We start from the raw sequence: 20,355 nt of genomic DNA, 5'->3' as shown, positions 1-20,355 counted from the left end.
ACATATCTCAAAACGCAAAATGTAATAACTGCAGTTTGCCTCCCTGTCAGAATGACAAAGATCCTCAGTGAAGCACAAGCCCATGTTTCACTACATTGTAAGTACAACTTATTAAAAAGATCAGTTCAATGCAACTAATGTCGTCTTAGAGTTATTGCATGATGTTAAAATTGGTTTGCCATGAATTTAGTGATGGATTGTAAATTGTAGCATTTAAGTGCTTCTCAGTTACAAGGTTGTTGTTTTAATAAATCAGACACTGATGGTGCAGCGCTGTACTGTACCTCTTTATATAGGCTTTTTTTCCTTAACAAATAGTTTTTGCGCTGATCAGGGGGTACTTGGCTGAATTTCTTTTCCAAAGGGGGTACATGAGTGAAAAAAGTTTGAGAACCACTGCCTTAGAGGTTCAGCAGTAATGCTTAATGTAAGGCAGCATGGCAAGCCAAGACACATCTCTGTTTAGTTTAGCTTCAATGCGTTCAACAGTTATCTAATGGTTAAAATATGCCATCCAGAGCACTGCCAATAATAGTTTAAAAAGTACTACTGGACAAGTGGGAGAAAACGAGAAAATGCCTTTTAAGAACATGACTTTATTGACATGTGTTTCTTGTAATTCTATCTTTAAAAGTACATTAGGATAACATTGTGTAATGTGTTTAAAAAATCAAGTGTCTGACTTTCTCAGCAGTCAAGTGCCTTTTAAAATCAGTCGAATGTCAGGATATTGTCAACATTTCTAAACAAATGTGCATGTCTAGTAATGTTATCCTTTCAAATCCCTCCCTGAATGGGTTTAAAATTCAGTTTCCTCTGAACTCCTAACTACTAAAAACATCCCTTGTGGCAATTTGACCAAAAAGCACATAGTTGCCTTATTAAATCAAATTATAATAAGAGAGACCCCATGGGAATAGAAATGTTGGCCAGACATGTGTCTTAACTGCAGCAGATGATATGCCAGCTCAGAAAAAATAAACTTTTATGAACAAAGACAATGGGTCCAAGGAGAGGACACTGACTGATGTCTGTGTGGAGCAGTTTGGTTGGTGGGTTTCCCCAATGTCATGAGATTTTAGTACAAATGATTAGTATCAGGGGAAAAGGAGACAATAGAAATGTACAACACTTTGAATAAAATGCAATCATAGGTAAATGTGATGATTACCATAGCCAGACAGAAGGAAGAAGCAAATTGTGAGACAAGGAAATGCAAAGAGAGGCAGGCGGGACATTACATGACCAAAAGGCTAAGTTCACTCTGCAGGCAAAAGAAGCCGAAGAGCAAACTCAGAAAGCTTTTTTTGATAACAGTCTGAACAGCAAACTCGCTTTGAATTGCTTCTTTTTTTTTTACTTCCTATGCTTGGATTTCTCAATGCAACTTCAATCTGGACAGTGATATTGGCATTCATAAGAGATAAGAGAGATGAGATAGAACTTTATTGATCCCAATTTGGGACATTTTTGTGTCGCAGCAGCATAAAAAGACATGGCATTGTACAATAAAAATGTGAAGACAAGAAATAAACAAGAAAGTAGAAAATGTACATTGTAGGAGCCAATTAACTGTGGGTATAAAAGGTAGGAACCTATGTGTGTTGGTGAGAGGTTCCGCCGGAAGGCCCATACAGTTTTTGACCACACACACGGAGCACACAAGGAGAGCACACACGGAACACACAAGGAGCACACACGGAGAACACACACACGGAACACACAAGGAGCACACACGGAGCACACAAGGAGAGCACACACGGAGAACACACACACGGAACACACAAGGAACACACACGGAGAACACACACAAACACGGGATTACAAGCAAAGCAAAGGTATTGTGTAAACGGTAATATCGTGTGGTGAATATGGAAAGAAGAAAGTAAATGGAAACCAGTCAAATGGAAAGTTTCAAACTGGAAACTTTGTTTCTGACCTTTATTCGGCAGCAAACTTGTGTGCGTCAATTACACCCACCAAGCGGATCCTCAGAGGCTTAAAGCGTTGGCTTAGCCTCTACAAACAGTCAAAAACTTGCCTTTTTTGGAGTAACACAAGAAGACATTTTTTCGTTGCGTTTATCGAACGCTGAGAGCGGCTGCTCACCTTCTACCGGACGCCGAGAGGAGGAAAACAGCACACCGGCTGCTCAGCTGTTATCAGCCACCTGACGCCGAGAGGAGGACGGCTACAACTCGTTTGCTCATCTGCTGCACAGGAAGGCGACAGGAGCAACGCGCTGAATGGTGCCGGGAAGCTTTTCGCCGCTTGTCACGGAACTACGTTCATCTAAGGAGGTATGTGTAGCGCGATACAACCGGTTTAAATGGCCATAGGAATTAAGTTGTGTGCACACATAAGGGGCGTAATTCCAATGCATTGGTTGTGAAAGGGATGAACAATAAGCGCTTGTATTGTACCGATTGATTTGTGACGGACATACCTGCAGCTGACAGCGCGTCAGATTACGCGCTGCCAGCAGCTGGCAAGCTGGATAGCGTGGCCAGCTGTAGTGATGCGCAAAGCACTAAGCGGGTAGTTAAACTCTCTGCCAAAGCACTTGCGGAAAAACTTGAGAGGTTGCAAAATGGCAGAAAGGCTAAGCTAAATAAAGCTAGCAAATTAAGAACAAATATAAAAGATTTGATGTTAAGTGGTGAACATGCTAAGGTTCAAAATGCTCTTGATGGTTATATTGAATTGTGTGTTGAAGCCAGGTCTATGCATGACACTTTAATGGGTTTATTGCCACATGATGAAAGGGAAAGACATGAAACATGGTGTAAAGCCAAAATGATGTTCAATTATGAATTTATTGTCAAAATCAAGGTGTGGGTTTGTGAAACTGAAGGTACTGGTGATAATGATAAAATCAATCCTGATGACAGTGTTTCTAATATTGGTAAATGTTCAAACAAAAGTGACAGCAGTACAAAGTCAAGTACAACTTCATCTGCACAAATTATAGCAGCAGCAGAAAGGGCTGCAATTGTTGCTCGCATGGCAGGTTTAACTGAGAGGCATGCACTGGAGGAACAAGAGCCACAATTAAAGCTACAATTAAAGCTACAATTAAAGCGGAGAAAGGAACAGCTTGATTTGGAAACTGAGCTAGCTGTATCTACTGCTAGGCTAGCAGTTTTACAGGGTTCACATTCACAACGTTCCTCTCTTGCACCAACAAATGGAATGAACTCATACCTGGAAAAGGAAAAAAGGAAACTGGCATCGTTAAACATACTTAACCCCCTGGCAAAGGAGTATGATTCCACATCATGGAAAATATCCTCCAGCAAACCAACAAAGATGGACATGGAACCAAAGCAAGCTGAAAGGCATTTTGCATTTAAGGAAGATGCTTATGTACAAAATCAACATTATCTGGGAACATCACATGGGTTGATAACTGGTGAATCAACTGCATGGGAAAGTCAACAGGAAAATCACCATCAGCAAATCAATCGAATTCCACCTGAAGGTTTATTCACGATAATGCAAAAGCAAAATGAAATAACAGCTGCACTGGTTCACCAGCAACGTTTACCGTCTCTACCAGCAAGAGACATTCCTATCTTTGATGGAGACCTGTTTCAGTACAAGGCTTTCATTAAAGCATTTGAACAAGGAGTGGAAAACAAAGCCAGCAAAGCCGACTGCTTGTACTATTTAGAACAGTTCACAAAAGGAAAGCCACAGGAACTGGTTCGTAGCTGCCAGCACATGGCTCCAGAACGTGGCTACATTGTGGCAAAGGGTCTTTTGCAAGAACATGTTGGGAATGAGTACAAGATCGCTGCTGCTTACATAGGAAAGGCTCTAGCTTGGCCAACAATAACAAAGGCAGAAGACATTAAAGCACTACAAGCCTATGCTTTATTTCTGCGTGGATGTGCTAATGTGATGGAAGAACTTCAGTACATGCAGGAGTTGGATATGCCCTCCAATATGAAAATGGTTGTCTTCAAGTTGCCATACAAACTAAGGGAACAATGGAGAAACAAAGCTCATAACATCATGGAAGCCTCAAACAACAGAGCTCATTTCATTGACTTGGTCAAATTAATTGAGAGACATGTACGAGTCCTTTCTGATCCGATCTTTGGAGACATCGAGGATTCAGGACATAAATCAGTTGCTATAAAATCTTCCAACATGTTTCAGCCACAATCAAAGAACAGAATGAAAGGAAGTAGTTTTGCCGCTACAGTATTCCCAATGAGTGAGGTCGGAATTAAAACGACAAATAACTCAAAACCACAGGAGAGCTTGGTGTGTCATTGTTGTGATCACAACACTCACGTTTTGGACAGATGTAAGCAGTTCAGCAAAAGGAAGCACAGAGACAAAATTCAATTTCTAAAAGGAGAAAGGAATTTGCTTTGGATGCTTGTGTATTGGACACATAAGCAGGGACTGTAAACAACGCTTGATCTGTGAGGTTTGTGAAAAGCAACATCCTACTGCGCTCCACATAAATACATCTAATGTGGAATTGGGACAAACCGCTAAATCACAAACCCCCCCTCAGACATGTGGACGTACAGTGGCCGGAAATGATGGCTGCATTCTTTCAATTATTCCAGTGCAGGTCAAGTCCACAAAGGGAAGTGAGATTATACAGACCTATGCATTTTTAGATCCTGGAAGCACAGCCACATTCTGCTCAGAAGATCTCATGCACAGATTAAACATCACAGGAAAAAGAACTAATTTTCTTTTGAAGACTATGGGACAGAAAAAGGTCGTTCCAGCTTACTCCTTATTTGGGATGGAGGTATCTGGTCTTGAGGAAAATAACTTGTATCCTCTTCCAGAAGTCCTCACACAGAAGCAAATGCCAGTAACCAAAGAAAACATTGCTACAGCCGCAGATGTGAAGAGGTGGAATCATTTGTCAAAAGTTCATTGTGGAAATGACCCATACGCTATAAGAACAGTGTTGGGATGGGCCATCAATGGTCCTTTACATGGAAGCAGCAATGGCAGCGATGTTGACAGGGAGCTTTCTTCTGTTATGGTGAATAGGATTTCTATTTCCAAATTGGAGCTCATGCTTAGCAGTCAGTATAATCATGACTTTAATGAAAAGCCCTCAGAGGAAAAAGAGATGTCAAGGGAAGACCAAAAATGTATGGAAATCATGAATACATCTGCAACACTACAGGACAACAGGTACAGCCTGAAGTTGCCCCTTAAGACACCTGACGTCCTTCTTCCAAACAACTTTGCAGTGGCAAAGCAAAGGCTACTTGGATTGAGGAAAAGATTTGTGAGTAACCCAATGTTGCATAAGGAATATGCCAGCTTTCTGAATGGAGTGATTGAAACGGGTTATGCTGAACAGGTACCAACACAGCAGCACTGTGGCAGTGGAAAATGTACCATCCACGAAAAGGTTCTCTCCGAGTGGTGTTTGATTGTGGTGCCACATTTAAAAGGAACATCATTAAACGATGTACTTTATCAAGGTCCTAACCTCACCAGTTCACTGCTTGGAGTTCTCACTCGTTTCAGGCAGGAACCTGTGGCATTCATGGGCGACATACGGGCTATGTTTCACCAGGTCAAAGTCACAGAAGAGGACCGAGATTTCCTTCGTTTTCTCTGGTGGCCAGAGGGAGACTTCACCAGAGAGATCCAGGAATACAGAATGACGGTGCATCTGTTTGGAGCTGTCTCTTCTCCCAGTTGCGCTAGCTATGCGCTAAGGAAAACTGCTGACGACAACAAGTCTGACTTTTCTGCTGAGACTGTTGAAGCAGTTAAGCGAAATTTCTATGTGGATGACTGTTTGATGGGTTTGGGCTCAGAGAAGGCAACAATACAAATGGTTGAAGGTCTTAATGCTCTCGGTAAAAGAGGAGGTTTTGTGCTGGAAAAATTGATCAGCAATAGTCGGGCAGTTTTGCAGACAATCTCGGAAGAGCAGAAGGCTAAAGAGCTAAAGGACCTGGATCTGGATAGAGACAATCTTCCTCTTGAGAGAGCTTTGGGACTACTCTGGTGCGTCGAGTCAGATTCCTTTAAATTCAAGATGGAAGTGAAACAGCAGGCTCTAACCAGACGTGGCATGCTATCCACAACAAGCTCGGTGTATGATCCTTTGGGTATTTTGGCACCAGTCACTTTGCCAGCCAAGATAATACAACAAGAGCTTTGCAGGAGAAGCTGTGGATGGGATGATGCCATTCCACCAGATATCGTACACCAGTGGAGACGGTGGTTGGAGGACATTAAGTTGTTAGCATCACTCAAAGTGGACAGGTGTATGAAGCCAAAGGACTTCGGTGAACCCATACACTCTCAACTACATCACTTTGCTGATGCCAGTGAAAATGGCTACGGGACTGTAACTTACATCAGGCTACTGAACTGGAAAGGCGATGTTCATGTTGCTTTCCTATTAGGAAAGGCTCGAGTTACACCCATAAAAATGGTGACCATTCCACGACTGGAACTAACAGCTGCTGTTCTGGCTGCCAGAGTGGATATGATGTTCAAATCAGAGCTTCAACTTCATTTGGATGAGTCTGTGTTTTGGACAGACAGTACTTCAGTTCTGAAGTACATTAACAACGAGGACAAGCGTTTCCACACATTTGTGGCAAATAGGATCACTACCATAAGAGAGGTTTCAAGACCATGTCAATGGAAGCATGTAGGATCCAAAGACAACCCAGCTGATGCTGCATCCAGAGGAATGAAGATCCCTGACTTTCTGAAAAGCCGTAGTTGGCTTGAGGGTCCCACGTTTCTTGTCAAATCTGAAGAGGAATGGCCTACATATTATGGCAGTGATGTCATATTGGATTTGGTTGACCCAGAAGTCAGAAAAGTTACCTCTGTTAATATCATAGTCAATGAATCACTTGATGCAACAGACCAGCTCATGACTTACTTCTCAGACTGGAAAAAGCTCAAAGTGTCGGTGGCCTGGTTTCTCAGGCTGAAGAAAATTCTGTTGGAGTTGAGTCGTAAAAGAAAGGATTTGAATCCCTCTGCACAAGCTGGTCAAGTGAAAAGACTGAAACCCAAAGTCAACCCGGAGAGTCACATCTTGACACCTAAAGATCTCTTGGAAGCTGAGTTGGCTATAATACGCCACGGTCAGCAGCATAGGTTTAAGGATGAAATCACTTCTTTAACATCTGAAACAGGAACAGTAAGCAGACACAGTTCCATCTACAAACTGGATCCGATTCTGGAAGATGGACTACTAAGAGTTGGAGGCAGGCTAAGCAAAGGAGCAATGTCTTTGGAGGTGAAACATCCACTGATCCTCTCCAAAGAGCAGCATATTTCCACACTCATCCTCAAGGACATTCATCAACTACTAGGGCACAGCGGTAGAAACCATACACTGTCTGCTTTGAGAAGAAAATATTGGATAACAAGTGCTAACTCTGCCATAAGGAAGATCATATCATCATGCCACTTTTGCAGACGTTACAATGGAACAGCTATGGAGCAAAAAATGGCAGATCTTCCAAAGGAGAGAATTATTCCAGATCTACCTCCATTCACCAATTATGAGTGGATTATTTTGGACCTGTGGAAATCAGAAGGGGCAGATCCACTTGCAAGCGTTATGGAGTGATATTTACCTGCTTAACAAGTAGAGCAGTTCACTTGGAGGTTGCACCCTCTCTTGACACTGACGCACGCATAAATGCTATAAGACGTTTCATCAGTGGAAGAGGTCAAGTTGTTCATATGAGGTCAGACAATGGAACCAACTTCATTGGAACAGAAAGAGAACTAAGAGAGGCCTTCGCTGCATTGAATAATGAGAAGATTCAAGGAGCTCTAATTTCAGCTGGAGTTGAATGGAGTTTTAATCCACCAGCAGGATCTCATCATGGTGGTGTTTGGGAGCGCTTGATACGCATGGTAAAGCGCGTCCTCAATTCAGTTGTGCAGCAACAGATGTTGAATGATGATGGACTCCATACAGTCATGTGTGAAATTGAAGCCATTCTTAACGATCGGCCAATCACCAAGCTGTCTGACGATCCAAATGATTTGGAGCCTCTAACACCAAATCATCTTCTTCTTTTGAAAGGGAAACCAGCTCTGCCACCTGGATTGTTTGAACCATCTGACATGTATGTGAAACGTCGCTGGAGACAAGTGCAGTACATTTCTGATCTATTTTGGAAGCGTTGGGTGCGAGAATACCTGCCGTTGCTACAAGAGAGGCAAAAGTGGAACCAAAGGAAAAGGAATATAGTCGCTGGTGATATTGTAGTCATCATGGATTCCTCAGCTCCCCGTGGTTCCTGGCCTCTTGGCAAAGTATTGGAGGTTTTTCCTGACAAAGGAGGACTGGTGCGCTCTGTCAAGCTACAGACCAAGACCAACATTATTGTGCGACCTATTACTAAACTATGTTTAGTACAGGAAGTGTAGGATGTGCATTTCTATGTATTGAAAAAAGATTTTTACATTTGGCTCCTTAATTGTTTTCAATTGATACCTGTACTATCAATTAGGGGCTGGTGTGTAGGAGCCAATTAACTGTGGGTATAAACAGGGTTCTTACACCTTTTCCAGAGTCAAATTCAAGCACTTTTCAAGCATTTTCAAGGCGCATTTTGCAGCTTTTCAAGCATCTTACAGCTGTTGTAAATTACATATTTATATACACATACTCAAATGATTATTTCCCTACCTCACATTAAATCAGATGTTCTTTATGCTATAAACAACCAAATGTGTGTTTCGTGATAGCATTAGACACGAGGATGACAAATTAAAGAAAATAAAACTAAGTTTAATATTTCAAAATGAGTGACCTGTACGTAGACTGGGCATCCCATATAACCTGGCTGAGCCGATATAAAACAATCAGCCAAATAACTTTTCCATACATTATTGATTACTATTTTTGAGGTACTTTTAGGTTGGCAGTGAACATAAGTCAGAGGTAAATGGTGTACTTTTCCTCCACTACATGTATTTAATACCTTCAGTTACTTCACAGATGTGGATGAATGATGTGAAATCTAATCAAGTGTTAAATCAGACTTCAGTTCCACCTAGAGTAAATCCACAAGCTACCCTGCAGTATACAAAGTCATTCAAAGTAGCTGCACCTTTACCAGCTTTGAGAACACTTTCATGATCAATCATTATAAAACATATCATATATATTATTCTGAAATGGACCAATCTGCACAACGACTACTTTTACTGTCGCTACTTTCACTATATTTTGATGAGAATACTTTTCTACTTTCATTTGAGGAACATTTTGAATGCAGGACTTTTACTGTGACAGAGTATTCCTACACACTGGTACTTCTACTTTTACTAAGTACAAGATCTGAGTACTTATAATTTCACTACAAGATCTGAGTACTTATTCCACCTCTGGTAGCGTATTAGTCTGAATTGTAGCCACAACATCAAGCAGAGCTGCATAAAAATAGACTCACAATGGTAACAAGTGGAAAATAATATTTACAAATGTGTACAATGATTTGTAGGTAATGTTGACTACACAAGACACCTGACTTATACATCTTCAAAGGAAGACTGTGTTCATTCTACAATTACATGGGATTAAAGCAACATGTAGTTTTACTTGTATAATACTTCAATTTTATATAAAAGACAGTTTGTTTTAATCTGTTTTCAAATAAACAAAGTCTTGGCTTTCAGATAATTAAACTTGTTTCGGCAAATTCAGATGATAAATACAACTTTGAATCTTCGGCATAATTACAAGCGGAGAACGGAGTAATTTAACGTCACTACAGGCATAACAACAGTCGGTGTTTCTTGTGAGTGTTTCCCCGGTACACAAACGCAAAAATACACAAACACACTCGCGAGCCTCCCCCAGACCAGTAATACAAACGAAAATGTGTCTTCGGGTCAATGTGACTGATTTCGATGGATCAAGTCACATTTGGTTTAGGCACGAAACATACTACCAGTAGAAATACATTGCTTTCAAAATCGCTCTGTGTCGAATCAATAGATTATATTTCGTAACTATAACACGAAATGCCGTGAGTGCTTCATCCTCTGAACACCACAGGATGGTGACTGTAACGCTCCTCTGAAATGATTGTCCCCTCCAATTATTATTATCCCTCATGGAGTTCGCTATTCAGCTCGCTAACGTTAGCTTAAACAAACGTAACATGCAACATTAGCCTAATCTAAAATGCTCTACTACGGCGTACCTTTCATGTGGCTCGTCAGCGCAGACTCTCGCATCGTTATTTTTGCAAACTTTGCAGGAGGCTACTCGTGGGCTTGACCCTCGTCTTAGCCATGGCTTGTATTTGTCTTCTGCTAGCCAACGCTCGTTGAAACTGCAACCTCCTGGCACACAGTCATCTATCACTCATCAGAATGCCCAGGTCACACGTAACACAAACACTTGCAGGTCGCGCGCATAGCGCGGGAAGGCCGCAGCAGAGCTGTTTTATGTAGAAGCGAAGCAATTCTTTTCTTTTAATCTAAAAAGCGAACTATTCAGTCAGACAGCAATTTATTGTACAAGTAAAGCATTTACATTTTCAAGCACTTTATCTCCATTTCAAGCACCATTCCCAAAATTCAAGCACCATTCCCAAAATTCAAGCACTTTCCCAACCTTGAAAACACCACGTCAATTTTCAAGCATTTTCAAGGATTTCAAGCACCCGTACGAACCCTGTATAAAAGGTAGGAACCTATGTGTGTTGGGAAGAGGTTCCGCCGGAAGGCCCATACAGTTTTTGACCACACACACGGAGCACACACACACGGAACACACAAGGAGCACACACACACGGAACACACACGGAGAACACACACAAACACGGGATTACAAGCAAAGCAAAGGTATTGTGTAAACGGTAATATCGTATATGGAAAGAAGAAAGTAAATGGAAACCAGTCAAATGGAAATAAATGGACTGTTTCAAACTGGAAACTCTGTTTCTGACCTTTATTCGGCAGCAAACTTGTGTGCGTCAATTACACCCACCAAGCGGATCCTCAGAGGCTTAAAGCGTTGGCTTAGCCTCTACAAACATGTTGAATTTACCAATAACAAGATATAAAGCAAGGTATATTATATATACATAAATATGCGACTTTTATGTCACTATAGATCAACGTTCATCACAATGTTCTGCTTGTGACCATATTGGGGAAATGGACTGACAGGTAGCTGCTCAATAACCTGATTTTGGACTAAATATGTTTCAGTAAATCCATTTACAAGTACCGACACAATCCAACCACTCCTGTGTGAATGCAGCCTAAGTTGACCTTGATGACAACGTTACATTATATTAACCTGGGGCTGCTATTAAACTGTGTGGAAATGTTCTACTGGCAAAGGCAAGATAAAGTCAACATGTCAGAACAAGTATGATGAAATGGTGCGTTTACTCACTTCCCGATGTTCTCTGGAAGCACTTGCAATGAAATATCATTGATGGAAAGGCATGTGAGATTCCTCAGCTCCGGAAAACTTTCAGGTAACCTGGAAAAATACAAAGACATGTGAGAGGATGACACACAGATCATTATTTTGTTAAAAGTCTTTTAATAAATATTTTGGTCATTTCTTTATGGCTAGTGTGTACTGCACTTAAGTAATGTCAAGCAACAGTTTACCACACTTAAGCCATAAAGTCTTTGATACGTTGATAAAGTTTATCTCTGCATGTTCCTTTTCATCTTTGCCCTCGGCCTTGCCCTTTTTTTATGATCTCCTACATACAACCAAATGTTTTAACTTGTGTATAAACATCAAAAAAGGAACAAAAAGAGTCAAGAGATTCCTGTTCAACTCCAGGATGTCAGGCTGTGATTACACAGGATAATTTATTGTATGCTCCTGGACTTATTTCAGCAATAGTTTAGTTAAACTAGATGCACAAAGCTGCCACAAAAAAGTCTATGACGTTAGCAGTATGTGAAGAAAGGCAATTCAAAGTCAAGTCCCTAAATGGACTCTGTTTGTTCAAGGCACACCGACAACCACAACTTTATTTTGTCTTTTTTTCTACTTAAAAAACCATTACCGTCTTAAATGTTGATTGTGACTCGGATGAGACAACATGATGAATGCGGTCAGACACGGATCGATAGCAGCAACAAAAACAACAAAATAATGGTTCTCTACTTATAGTGGCAGCCAAAGTGCATTTTGATTTGATGTTGTTAAACTATATACATAAATAAGGGCTGGTGAGAAAAAGGTTACATATGTTCTATTTGTATTCAAACATTTTTGGGAATAATGTAAGATCATATTGAATTCACTCATTTTTAAGCCTTGAAATTAGACAGGTAGGTTTTTTGTATATTGAAAATAATAGAGCTTTCTATTCTATTGTATATTACCTAAGAAAATTATCGACAACTTGTGTGCACGTTAATTTAAACTGGAACCTGCCAGCAATCCTCAAATGACCTTTGATAACAGAGCCAATACAGACAACTAAATCATAGATATTCCTATATTCTGATAATGTCAGAACAAAAGCATGTAAGTCAAGAAACACAGCAAAATGCTCATTTTCCACTTAAATCTCATACGGGAAAAATGAGTAATTTTTAGTCAACAATTAGAATGGGCCATGCTATATATTTAGCCGGATATGTACCTATCCTATCAAATGGTTAAAATAAGACTTAATAACTGGGTGGAAAACTAGACCACAATTGTGCTGGAAAAAAACATTGCTTGTTTTTCCGTGTGCAAGCTTGTTTGCACTTGAAAAGTACACCAAAGTGTTAGTAATAATTGTCATTGTTGCCTCCTCAACTGTTTCCAACAAAGCAATGTGATTAAGCGCCTGCTGAGATGCAAATTAGATTTAGTCTCAACCACACGATAAAATGCATATGTTTGCACAATATGCAATCTCTCATGCAAGGGGTGTGAAAGTTCACAACAGCAGGGGGTCTTATAAAATCCACCATGCAGAAACAGAAATCTCTTTTCAAAAAGAAACATTATTTTTAGAAAAGTTTGAAGATGTAATCCTGTTTTGTTATGATTTTTCTTTCAGTGAACCGCTTCTTTTGGGGAAAGATCGATGAATATAAAGGATCAAAATAATTAAGAAATGTCTTTGTTTTATTAAGCAACTTTGAAACTGAATTTTTTTTTAACAGAAAAACATAGAATTTTTAAATATGAATTTTTAGTCAGTAAAAAACAGCATTATCTGGAGGACTACCTTGTCAGTGGATTCCCACTGAAGTCTGCCACTTGGAGGGCTTTGCAGTATGAAATGCTCTCTGGAATTTCAATAATATCTAATGAAGAGAAAAGACAAAACATCTCTTAATCAAAAATAAAAACAACACAGTCTGCAGCACTTAAATAATACAGGTCAAGATAATATGTTATTGACAGTTGCTTTAAATGTGGGTGATGCAACATAAAAACACTTAAAAGATTTAAAAGGTGCAGATATTATTCAGAAATGTCAAAAGTGGTTTAAAAAAAGACCTGATTATTATTTAATAGTTAAGTACAGTGGATTAAATGTTCACCAAAAAGGATTAACCATCATTTAAAACATTTTAATTTAATAAAAAAAGCAAACAAATGTTGGTCTCTCTTTTACCGTCTGCGTATAGTTTCACAGCCTGCTCTGTTGCAGGACGAACCTCACAAGTGTATCTAATGGAATATGTTCGGGTATATTCAAACGACTCTTCAGATTCAGGCTTAATGCAAGCCATGCTTTATTTTTATGCGTTTGTTGCAACAGCTTCACTGAGGAGGAATAAATCTGTCATTGTGATTCATTCGCTGAACTTAGTGCTGTGTTGCTCAACTGTAAAGATATATTCTTCGCACAGGCAAGACAAATATACTTAGAAACACAGTTGTGAAGTGTAAAATGTAACAAATGGGTATGTGTTATATTATTCTAGTCTACTTTTGAACTGCTTGGGTATATCAGTGTTTTCCATTCTTACCATTTCGAGAGACATCCAGTTCTACCAGCTGCATGAAGTTTGCTATCTCTGGAGGAAGTCTCTGAATCTCGTTGTCACTCAGGCCAAGTTTTCTTAGTTTCACCAGCTGGAAAAATGGCTGAAAAGGTGAAAAGAAAAGCACATTCAGTTAAAAATAAAAAATAAACGGTATCCAAAGGGATACATGCACTTTGACAACACATACATCCTGAACTGGATACAGAATGTAAAGCTTGTTTTGTAAAAATGCATCCAAAAATACAAAATTCTCTAATTCCATAATTGGATCACTGCGGCCTCAACATGCCGTCTTTATTTTTCCACTTCTTTAACTGCTAAGCTGCATTTGTACAACTTTAAACAATAGGAAACTTGTTGACTGAACTCATTTGTATCAGTGATATTCCATTTGGAGGAATTATAATGAACAGGAAATGTGTCCTCACTCTGAGGTATTCACATTTGTATTCAAACCATGGATATCTGATATATTAGACTGTGTAAATTACAGACCCCTCTCCTATCTACTATGCTTTATTGACACTACCACACTACATTTCAGAGCGACAAGAACGCGTACATTTCTTGGAGTCGTCACATCTTACTAATGAACTTATTATAAAAAGATTCCGTTTGCCGCACTCCTTTAAAAAAGGCAAAATCAATTATCACAAGCATAAACTTGATGCTCTGAACAAGAGCAGACAGAGTTGTTCTCTGTTGTGGTAAAGCAGGTAGCTTACAACATGGCTTCAGGTCCCATGAATGTTTTGGCATGAACAGAAAAAGCCGACTCATGCATTTCCCCTCTGGCCTTTGTATTTTTCCTGCTGTTGATAGTTTCAAGGCAGACTACTCATCCATGAACGCAGTTTCTAAATACATACATTTCTCATTCAAACAATCAATCACTTAAGCTGCTGAAGTATGTCCAGTATGTCCCCAGCTGATATATTAATCTAAATGTGGGTGAAAAAACAACGTTGTTCTCTAAACAAGCCTGTTGCACTTGTTGAACAAGGACAACATCATGGATTTGTATTCCCAGCAAACAAGTTGATAAGTTGCAGGTTTGCACTTAAAGACTTTGATGTACTCTTTTATTCCGTAACAATGTGTCACCATTGGCCATCAATTCAAGCTGCAAAAGCCTTTTAATACCACCTGCCTAAAACAAACAGGTTTTAGGTTTAGTATGGCTTTCAAATGGATGGTCGAGGAACAATTTCAGGCTTTACAAAAAGTGTGTCTTTACATTTTGAGGAAACTAGCACGGTGTTTCCCTTTGGTTCCCCTTTATATTAGCCCATTGTCCTGGGTTGTTGCATGCTCCGGTAAATGTAACATTGTGTTTGGTGTTTAAAGTTGGTGAGATCGGGAAAAAAACGTGTATAAAAGCCATAGTCACCATCACATCTGATTATGATTTATGTCAGCTAAGTGTACATGAAGTAAGAACTCTCGATCAGGACGCTCATTATCTGTAGGCCATATCCAGGTACAGATCACATTTTAATAATGTTTGCACAATAAATAAGACCCAAGAGTCCAGTAGTCCAACCCCACCCTCTTACAAAATGAACAAGTCATTGCAATGCCTTAAGACAGTTCAAACAGTCTTTAATCCATGTCAACAAACCTTTACTCTCACAAGAGTTGTTGTACCTTAACCACCTTCACTTTCACTTGCAAAAATAAAAGAGTGGGTGCTGTTTTGTATTCAAGTGTACAGCTTAAAGATGTGTCCTATCATATCCTCAAGGCAGTGTTTGCTTGTACAGACTTAACTGTGGCAGATTAAAACAAAATAACACAAACTGAGTTTTACAGTTAGTTGTATAATGTGTTAACATCTCTCAGACTTCCTACTTGAACTATGCTTCTCCTTTTGACACAACAATCAGAGCCGGATGCAAACACAGCAGGTACTCTGCATCCTTTAGTATCAAGGATTCAAAACGACTAGCTCGAGACAAAGCAGAGGCTGTTTCATTCGAATGCTTTTCATAACAAGGACTAGCAAAGAGCAAAACTACATTTGTTCTGTATCATCGCTCTATTTTTTGTGTGAGTCTTGCATTGGGACAGTGACACCAAACCTGTTCTTCCTGTTGGTGTCATTCAGGGCCACGCCCCAAACAATCACCCATGTGTGACACAAAACCTAAAACAGGCTGAGTCCAGAAAACATTAACCATTCTCTCAGCTCTGGAGTCAATGTTTGAATCCTCAGTTTCACCTTCAGCACTGTTTGTTAGAGAACAAGTAGAAGCACGAAGGTGTTTCTTTGGAAGTGCCTGCATGGATTATTGCTCCGTCTGCAACATATCAGAAAAATCCCTTAACATTTTCATACAATACCAGACGTGTTTTTAGATATGTATCAAAATTCTAGCCTAAATTTAAAGTTAAACATCAGCCTTAAGAAGAAAACGTTTTTTCACCAGGGCCAAAACCCTACAGCCATAAAGACTTAGCCAAAGTAAAAGACGTATGTTGAATGCTTCTTATGTTACATGTAGGTTACATGTATGCATACGGTATTATGTATCACAGCAGAGGCCAGGGTTAAATCTGTCTGAACCACAACCACATGTCAGAAACTCAACAACTGCACCAACTGTATGAACATTCTTTCTTTGCAAGAAAATCTTCTTCATGAGTCAGTTCAACCACCAGCTTCTGGGATTCATAACACCACTATATTTAGCTTTCCACACATGTCAAAACACCTCGAACCTGACTCAATGTGGGTTCTTCTCTCCATCACTGTGAGGCATTTTTAAATGGCCTGAAAATGGCCCCAAAAAGCTTCTCCGGATTGAATTAGAAGTTTGCTTATCCGACAAAAAAAATCTAAAAACCACAGATGTAATGTATGCTCATATAAAAGATAATAATAAGAAGAAATACACCAGATGTTCACATTTGAGAAGCTGGAACCAACCGTTTTTTTACATTAAAAAAAGGGATACTTAAACAATGAATTAGCAACCTTTTTGGCAAGTCATTCAACCGACTGTTTCAGATATAGCCCGGAGTGCTGCAAACCACATTTATTTAATCATTCATTAATCCACATAATTAATCATTTAGTCCCCTTTAAACTGAATACAGCCCAAAGGGATGCATTCAAATGCCCTGTTTTCCTCGTCATCAGTCAAAAACCTAAAAATGTTCAGTTAACTATGATATATGATGAAGAACAGCATCACATCCTCCCATTGAGGAAGCTGAAAGTTCAAATGTTTTGCTTCAAAAAATGACTGAAACCATTATATGATTTTAAAATTGCTGCTCTATCGATAGTCATTTATTTATGAATCATTGTTGCAAATAAAAATAATTATAGTACGCATGGGTACATTGCAGATGTTAGAAAGATGAACAATCGTTTTTGAAACAGCCACCCACACCTCTGGTACAGTTTCACTGGAGCTAGGAACTGGACTAACAGGCGGGAGCAGCAGGTCTTGCATTTCTATTATTCTTATCACCACTTAGTTTATTACAGTCGTTTGACAGCTTTAAAGTAAGCCAACAACTTCTGTTTGCCATATATATGTATCTTGAGTTTTAGTTGCTTAAGGGAAACTTTGAACAAACAAAGAGAAACAAGTTACTGTTTGCACATTTTGGTCCACAGCCTCAGCAAAAAGAATACATTAATGATCAAAGAGACACAGGTAAAGAAAGAAATTGAGAAGTGAACCTTTTAAATATACCCTTGCTTCCCGTCTCCATAAAGTGGTCAGATGATTTTTCTTTGTAAGACTATTAAAAAACTAGCTCAAATTCAGCTTGCCTCATAATTAAAAACCCACCTTTGCTGTTTCACCTCATCGTTAAAACTGCTGTGTGCATGTTTTTATCTGCATGCTGGTGGAAATGATTGACTTGAAATGTGTTACTGTGTCGTTGTTACATCATTTTCACTACGATAGTAAGTGGTCAGTCCGTGTTTATCCATTCAGTCACCTCGGAGGCAAATGTGAAAAGGCCACACAGCGAGCACTGAACTGGACAAAGGGTTATGCAGTACGACGTTTCTTGGGTTCACTTAGCAAGCATTGATGACATTAGTAACATGCCAAGGAGCACAGTAAACAGTTTCTCATGTGGCAACGCCTATACCCTCTGAACATACTTCGAATATTTCTGAACGCAGCATAGCAGTGCCTAAACGGTCATCATGTGTTGTCACAATGAGTACACCTGTTAGTCACCTCTTTGAGGGCACGGCTGATGGAAAGAAAGTATGCTTTGACCCGCACCAAGTTTCTCAGGTGTACCGTCTGCTGTGTTTATGGTTTTATAGGTCTGAACTAAACTATTCAGGTCAATGATTCATTATTCGAAAACACTAGCACATACAAATGCGTGAGCAAGGCAACAACAAAACACATAATGCGGTCTTTGTTTCCAGTCAGAATACCTGTTCCTGTGCTTTTCTCCAATGGACAAAGTAAGCAGTGTGACATGGCCATGGGAGGTTGCTCACATTATCTCTGTGCCATCACATTTCTATGGACATGCCAAGCCCAAAAATACTCTTTCAGCCCTCTTTTCTTTCGTAGCGTAGACATAAAACAAATCATCATGCTACTTAAACTACTTGAACGTTGAAGAGCCAACCACAGTAGTTTTATTTATGGTTGAGGTTGAGGGGTGTTTTCTTTAAATTACACACTTGTGATTAGTGTGTGAAGAAAGGCATGTCAGAGGCACAAAGTAGTCTTTCAATCCGATCGGCTTTACATTGACCTGCCATGACTTCAGTTATCTCAAGCCTTATCCTAAATCTGTCCACTTGTCACACACAGAGGTAGACCTTATATATTACCCAATGCACTTGAAGCTTTTGAGAGTTACACTGAGAGCACACATTTCTCAGGCTTATAATACCCTCTCCAGACCAAAACTAAGGGAAAATGCTACAAAACCACTAAAGTCAGCCGTCCTTTAACTGACTGTAGCAGCTCGAGGCTATATGTCAAAAAGACACCACAGGTCGAAACTAGGAGCTCCAGTAATAACGCCCTGACAGACAAATACGACATTAATCATCCGTGCCCCTGGGAAATAACCTGCAAATCCTTTAACAAGTACCCCTTAATCCAGAGGACTTGGGTCTCCAGTAAAACAGCTTGTCTTGTGTATCCCCCGCCCCCCCCCGCATCAAGCCGGCCAGTAATTCAAACAGAGAACCCTCACACACCACCTACATAGCTTTTAATGTGATGGTGTGCTTCAATCAGCATATGATGCAGAGTGTGCTTGTGTCTGTCGGGTTACAGTCAAGTGTAGCTTGATGTGGCTCTCTTAAAAGATGACTTCATGTACCTACGAATATGGCTCAACAGCGGATCATGTAGAATCGATAGGTCATTAACTTTATGTCTACTTATAGGTACAAGTGAGTAGAATAACCAATCCCACACAGGTGCATTTACAGTTTAAGCTTATTTGCAAAGCTCACCCCTAGCTGTACCTTTCAGATCGTTAAGGCCCACACACAATTTACTTGTCAGTCATTATTATGAATGTGAACGATACACTTACTTTCTCTGATGTTTATATCTGATTTCGTTTTGTTGATATTTTTGCATTGTCCTTGTTTTGTGATTTTTGGATGTCATGTCTTTTAACCCCAAGAAGAGTCTTTTTTTTCACTGATGGAGTTCCTAGATAAAATAAATATTACTCCCCTCAAGGAAGAAAAATAAGCACTATTACTCATACTGACCTAGTGAGTCATGAAGATTGTGACTCTAGATTGTGACCATATTGCTAAACTCCCTGAAAGAGTTAGGTATTAAAAGCGTTCTGCATACACTAATGGCCCTCTGTCATGTTCAGAGGCAAAGAGTCATCTGACCCCAGCATGCACAAACAGGCTTGTGATATCAGACGCAATGTGAGAGCTTTGCGGTTGGCCATGAATGCAGGAGACACCTGGGAATGTTTTATGATCAAAACCCAGCCTGTGCTATGCGTTTAGTTAACCTGAGGTGGGAAGTGTAGTTCAGGCAAATGTTCCACCTACACATGGTGCTTGCCTTGCTGATCTTGCGTAAGTGAAGTCCCCAGGTCCCCACAGCCTCTCACGGGATGTCGGATCAGCTCAGTTAGCAGCTCTGTGTCAGAACCACTTTAACTGGAGGGACGCATTTCAGCTTTCCAAAAATACGCATGCATCTGAACCTGCCATTAACATGAGTGAGCGGAAGCGGGTTTTCTGCTTACCTTGGGCAAGTCTCGGAGTTGGTTGGCATCCAGCAACAGCTCTTCCAAACTCCGTCCGTAGCGGTAAATCTCATCGGGCACATACAGCAGGGAGCAGTGGCGTTTATCGATCATCTCCACATGACGGCTGCACCGCCACAGGGGTATGCAGTGAAACAT

At 40.0% G+C, this 20,355-nt stretch overlaps 1 protein-coding gene across 1 annotated transcript in view; it reads right to left on the bottom strand.

Annotated features, from left to right (window-relative positions):
* The window catches only part of lrrc1 (leucine rich repeat containing 1), a 32,093-nt gene extending 11,738 nt beyond the window's left edge, over positions 1-20,355 (bottom strand). Inside the window, exons 1-4 of the mRNA XM_034201774.1 lie at positions 20,197-20,355; positions 13,951-14,068; positions 13,200-13,278; positions 11,402-11,491 (exon numbers count right to left, since the gene is read on the bottom strand). Of these exons, the coding sequence (XP_034057665.1) occupies positions 11,402-11,491; positions 13,200-13,278; positions 13,951-14,068; positions 20,197-20,355 (446 nt within the window). The remainder of the gene's footprint in view (positions 1-11,401; positions 11,492-13,199; positions 13,279-13,950; positions 14,069-20,196) is intronic.

The sequence above is a fragment of the Gymnodraco acuticeps genome, unplaced genomic scaffold (genome assembly GCF_902827175.1).
Source record: "Gymnodraco acuticeps unplaced genomic scaffold, fGymAcu1.1, whole genome shotgun sequence".
Classification (NCBI taxonomy): domain Eukaryota; kingdom Metazoa; phylum Chordata; class Actinopteri; order Perciformes; family Bathydraconidae; genus Gymnodraco; species Gymnodraco acuticeps.
The sequence above is the reverse complement of the archived record's forward strand: the minus strand, read 5'-3'. Positions and strand labels throughout refer to the sequence as shown.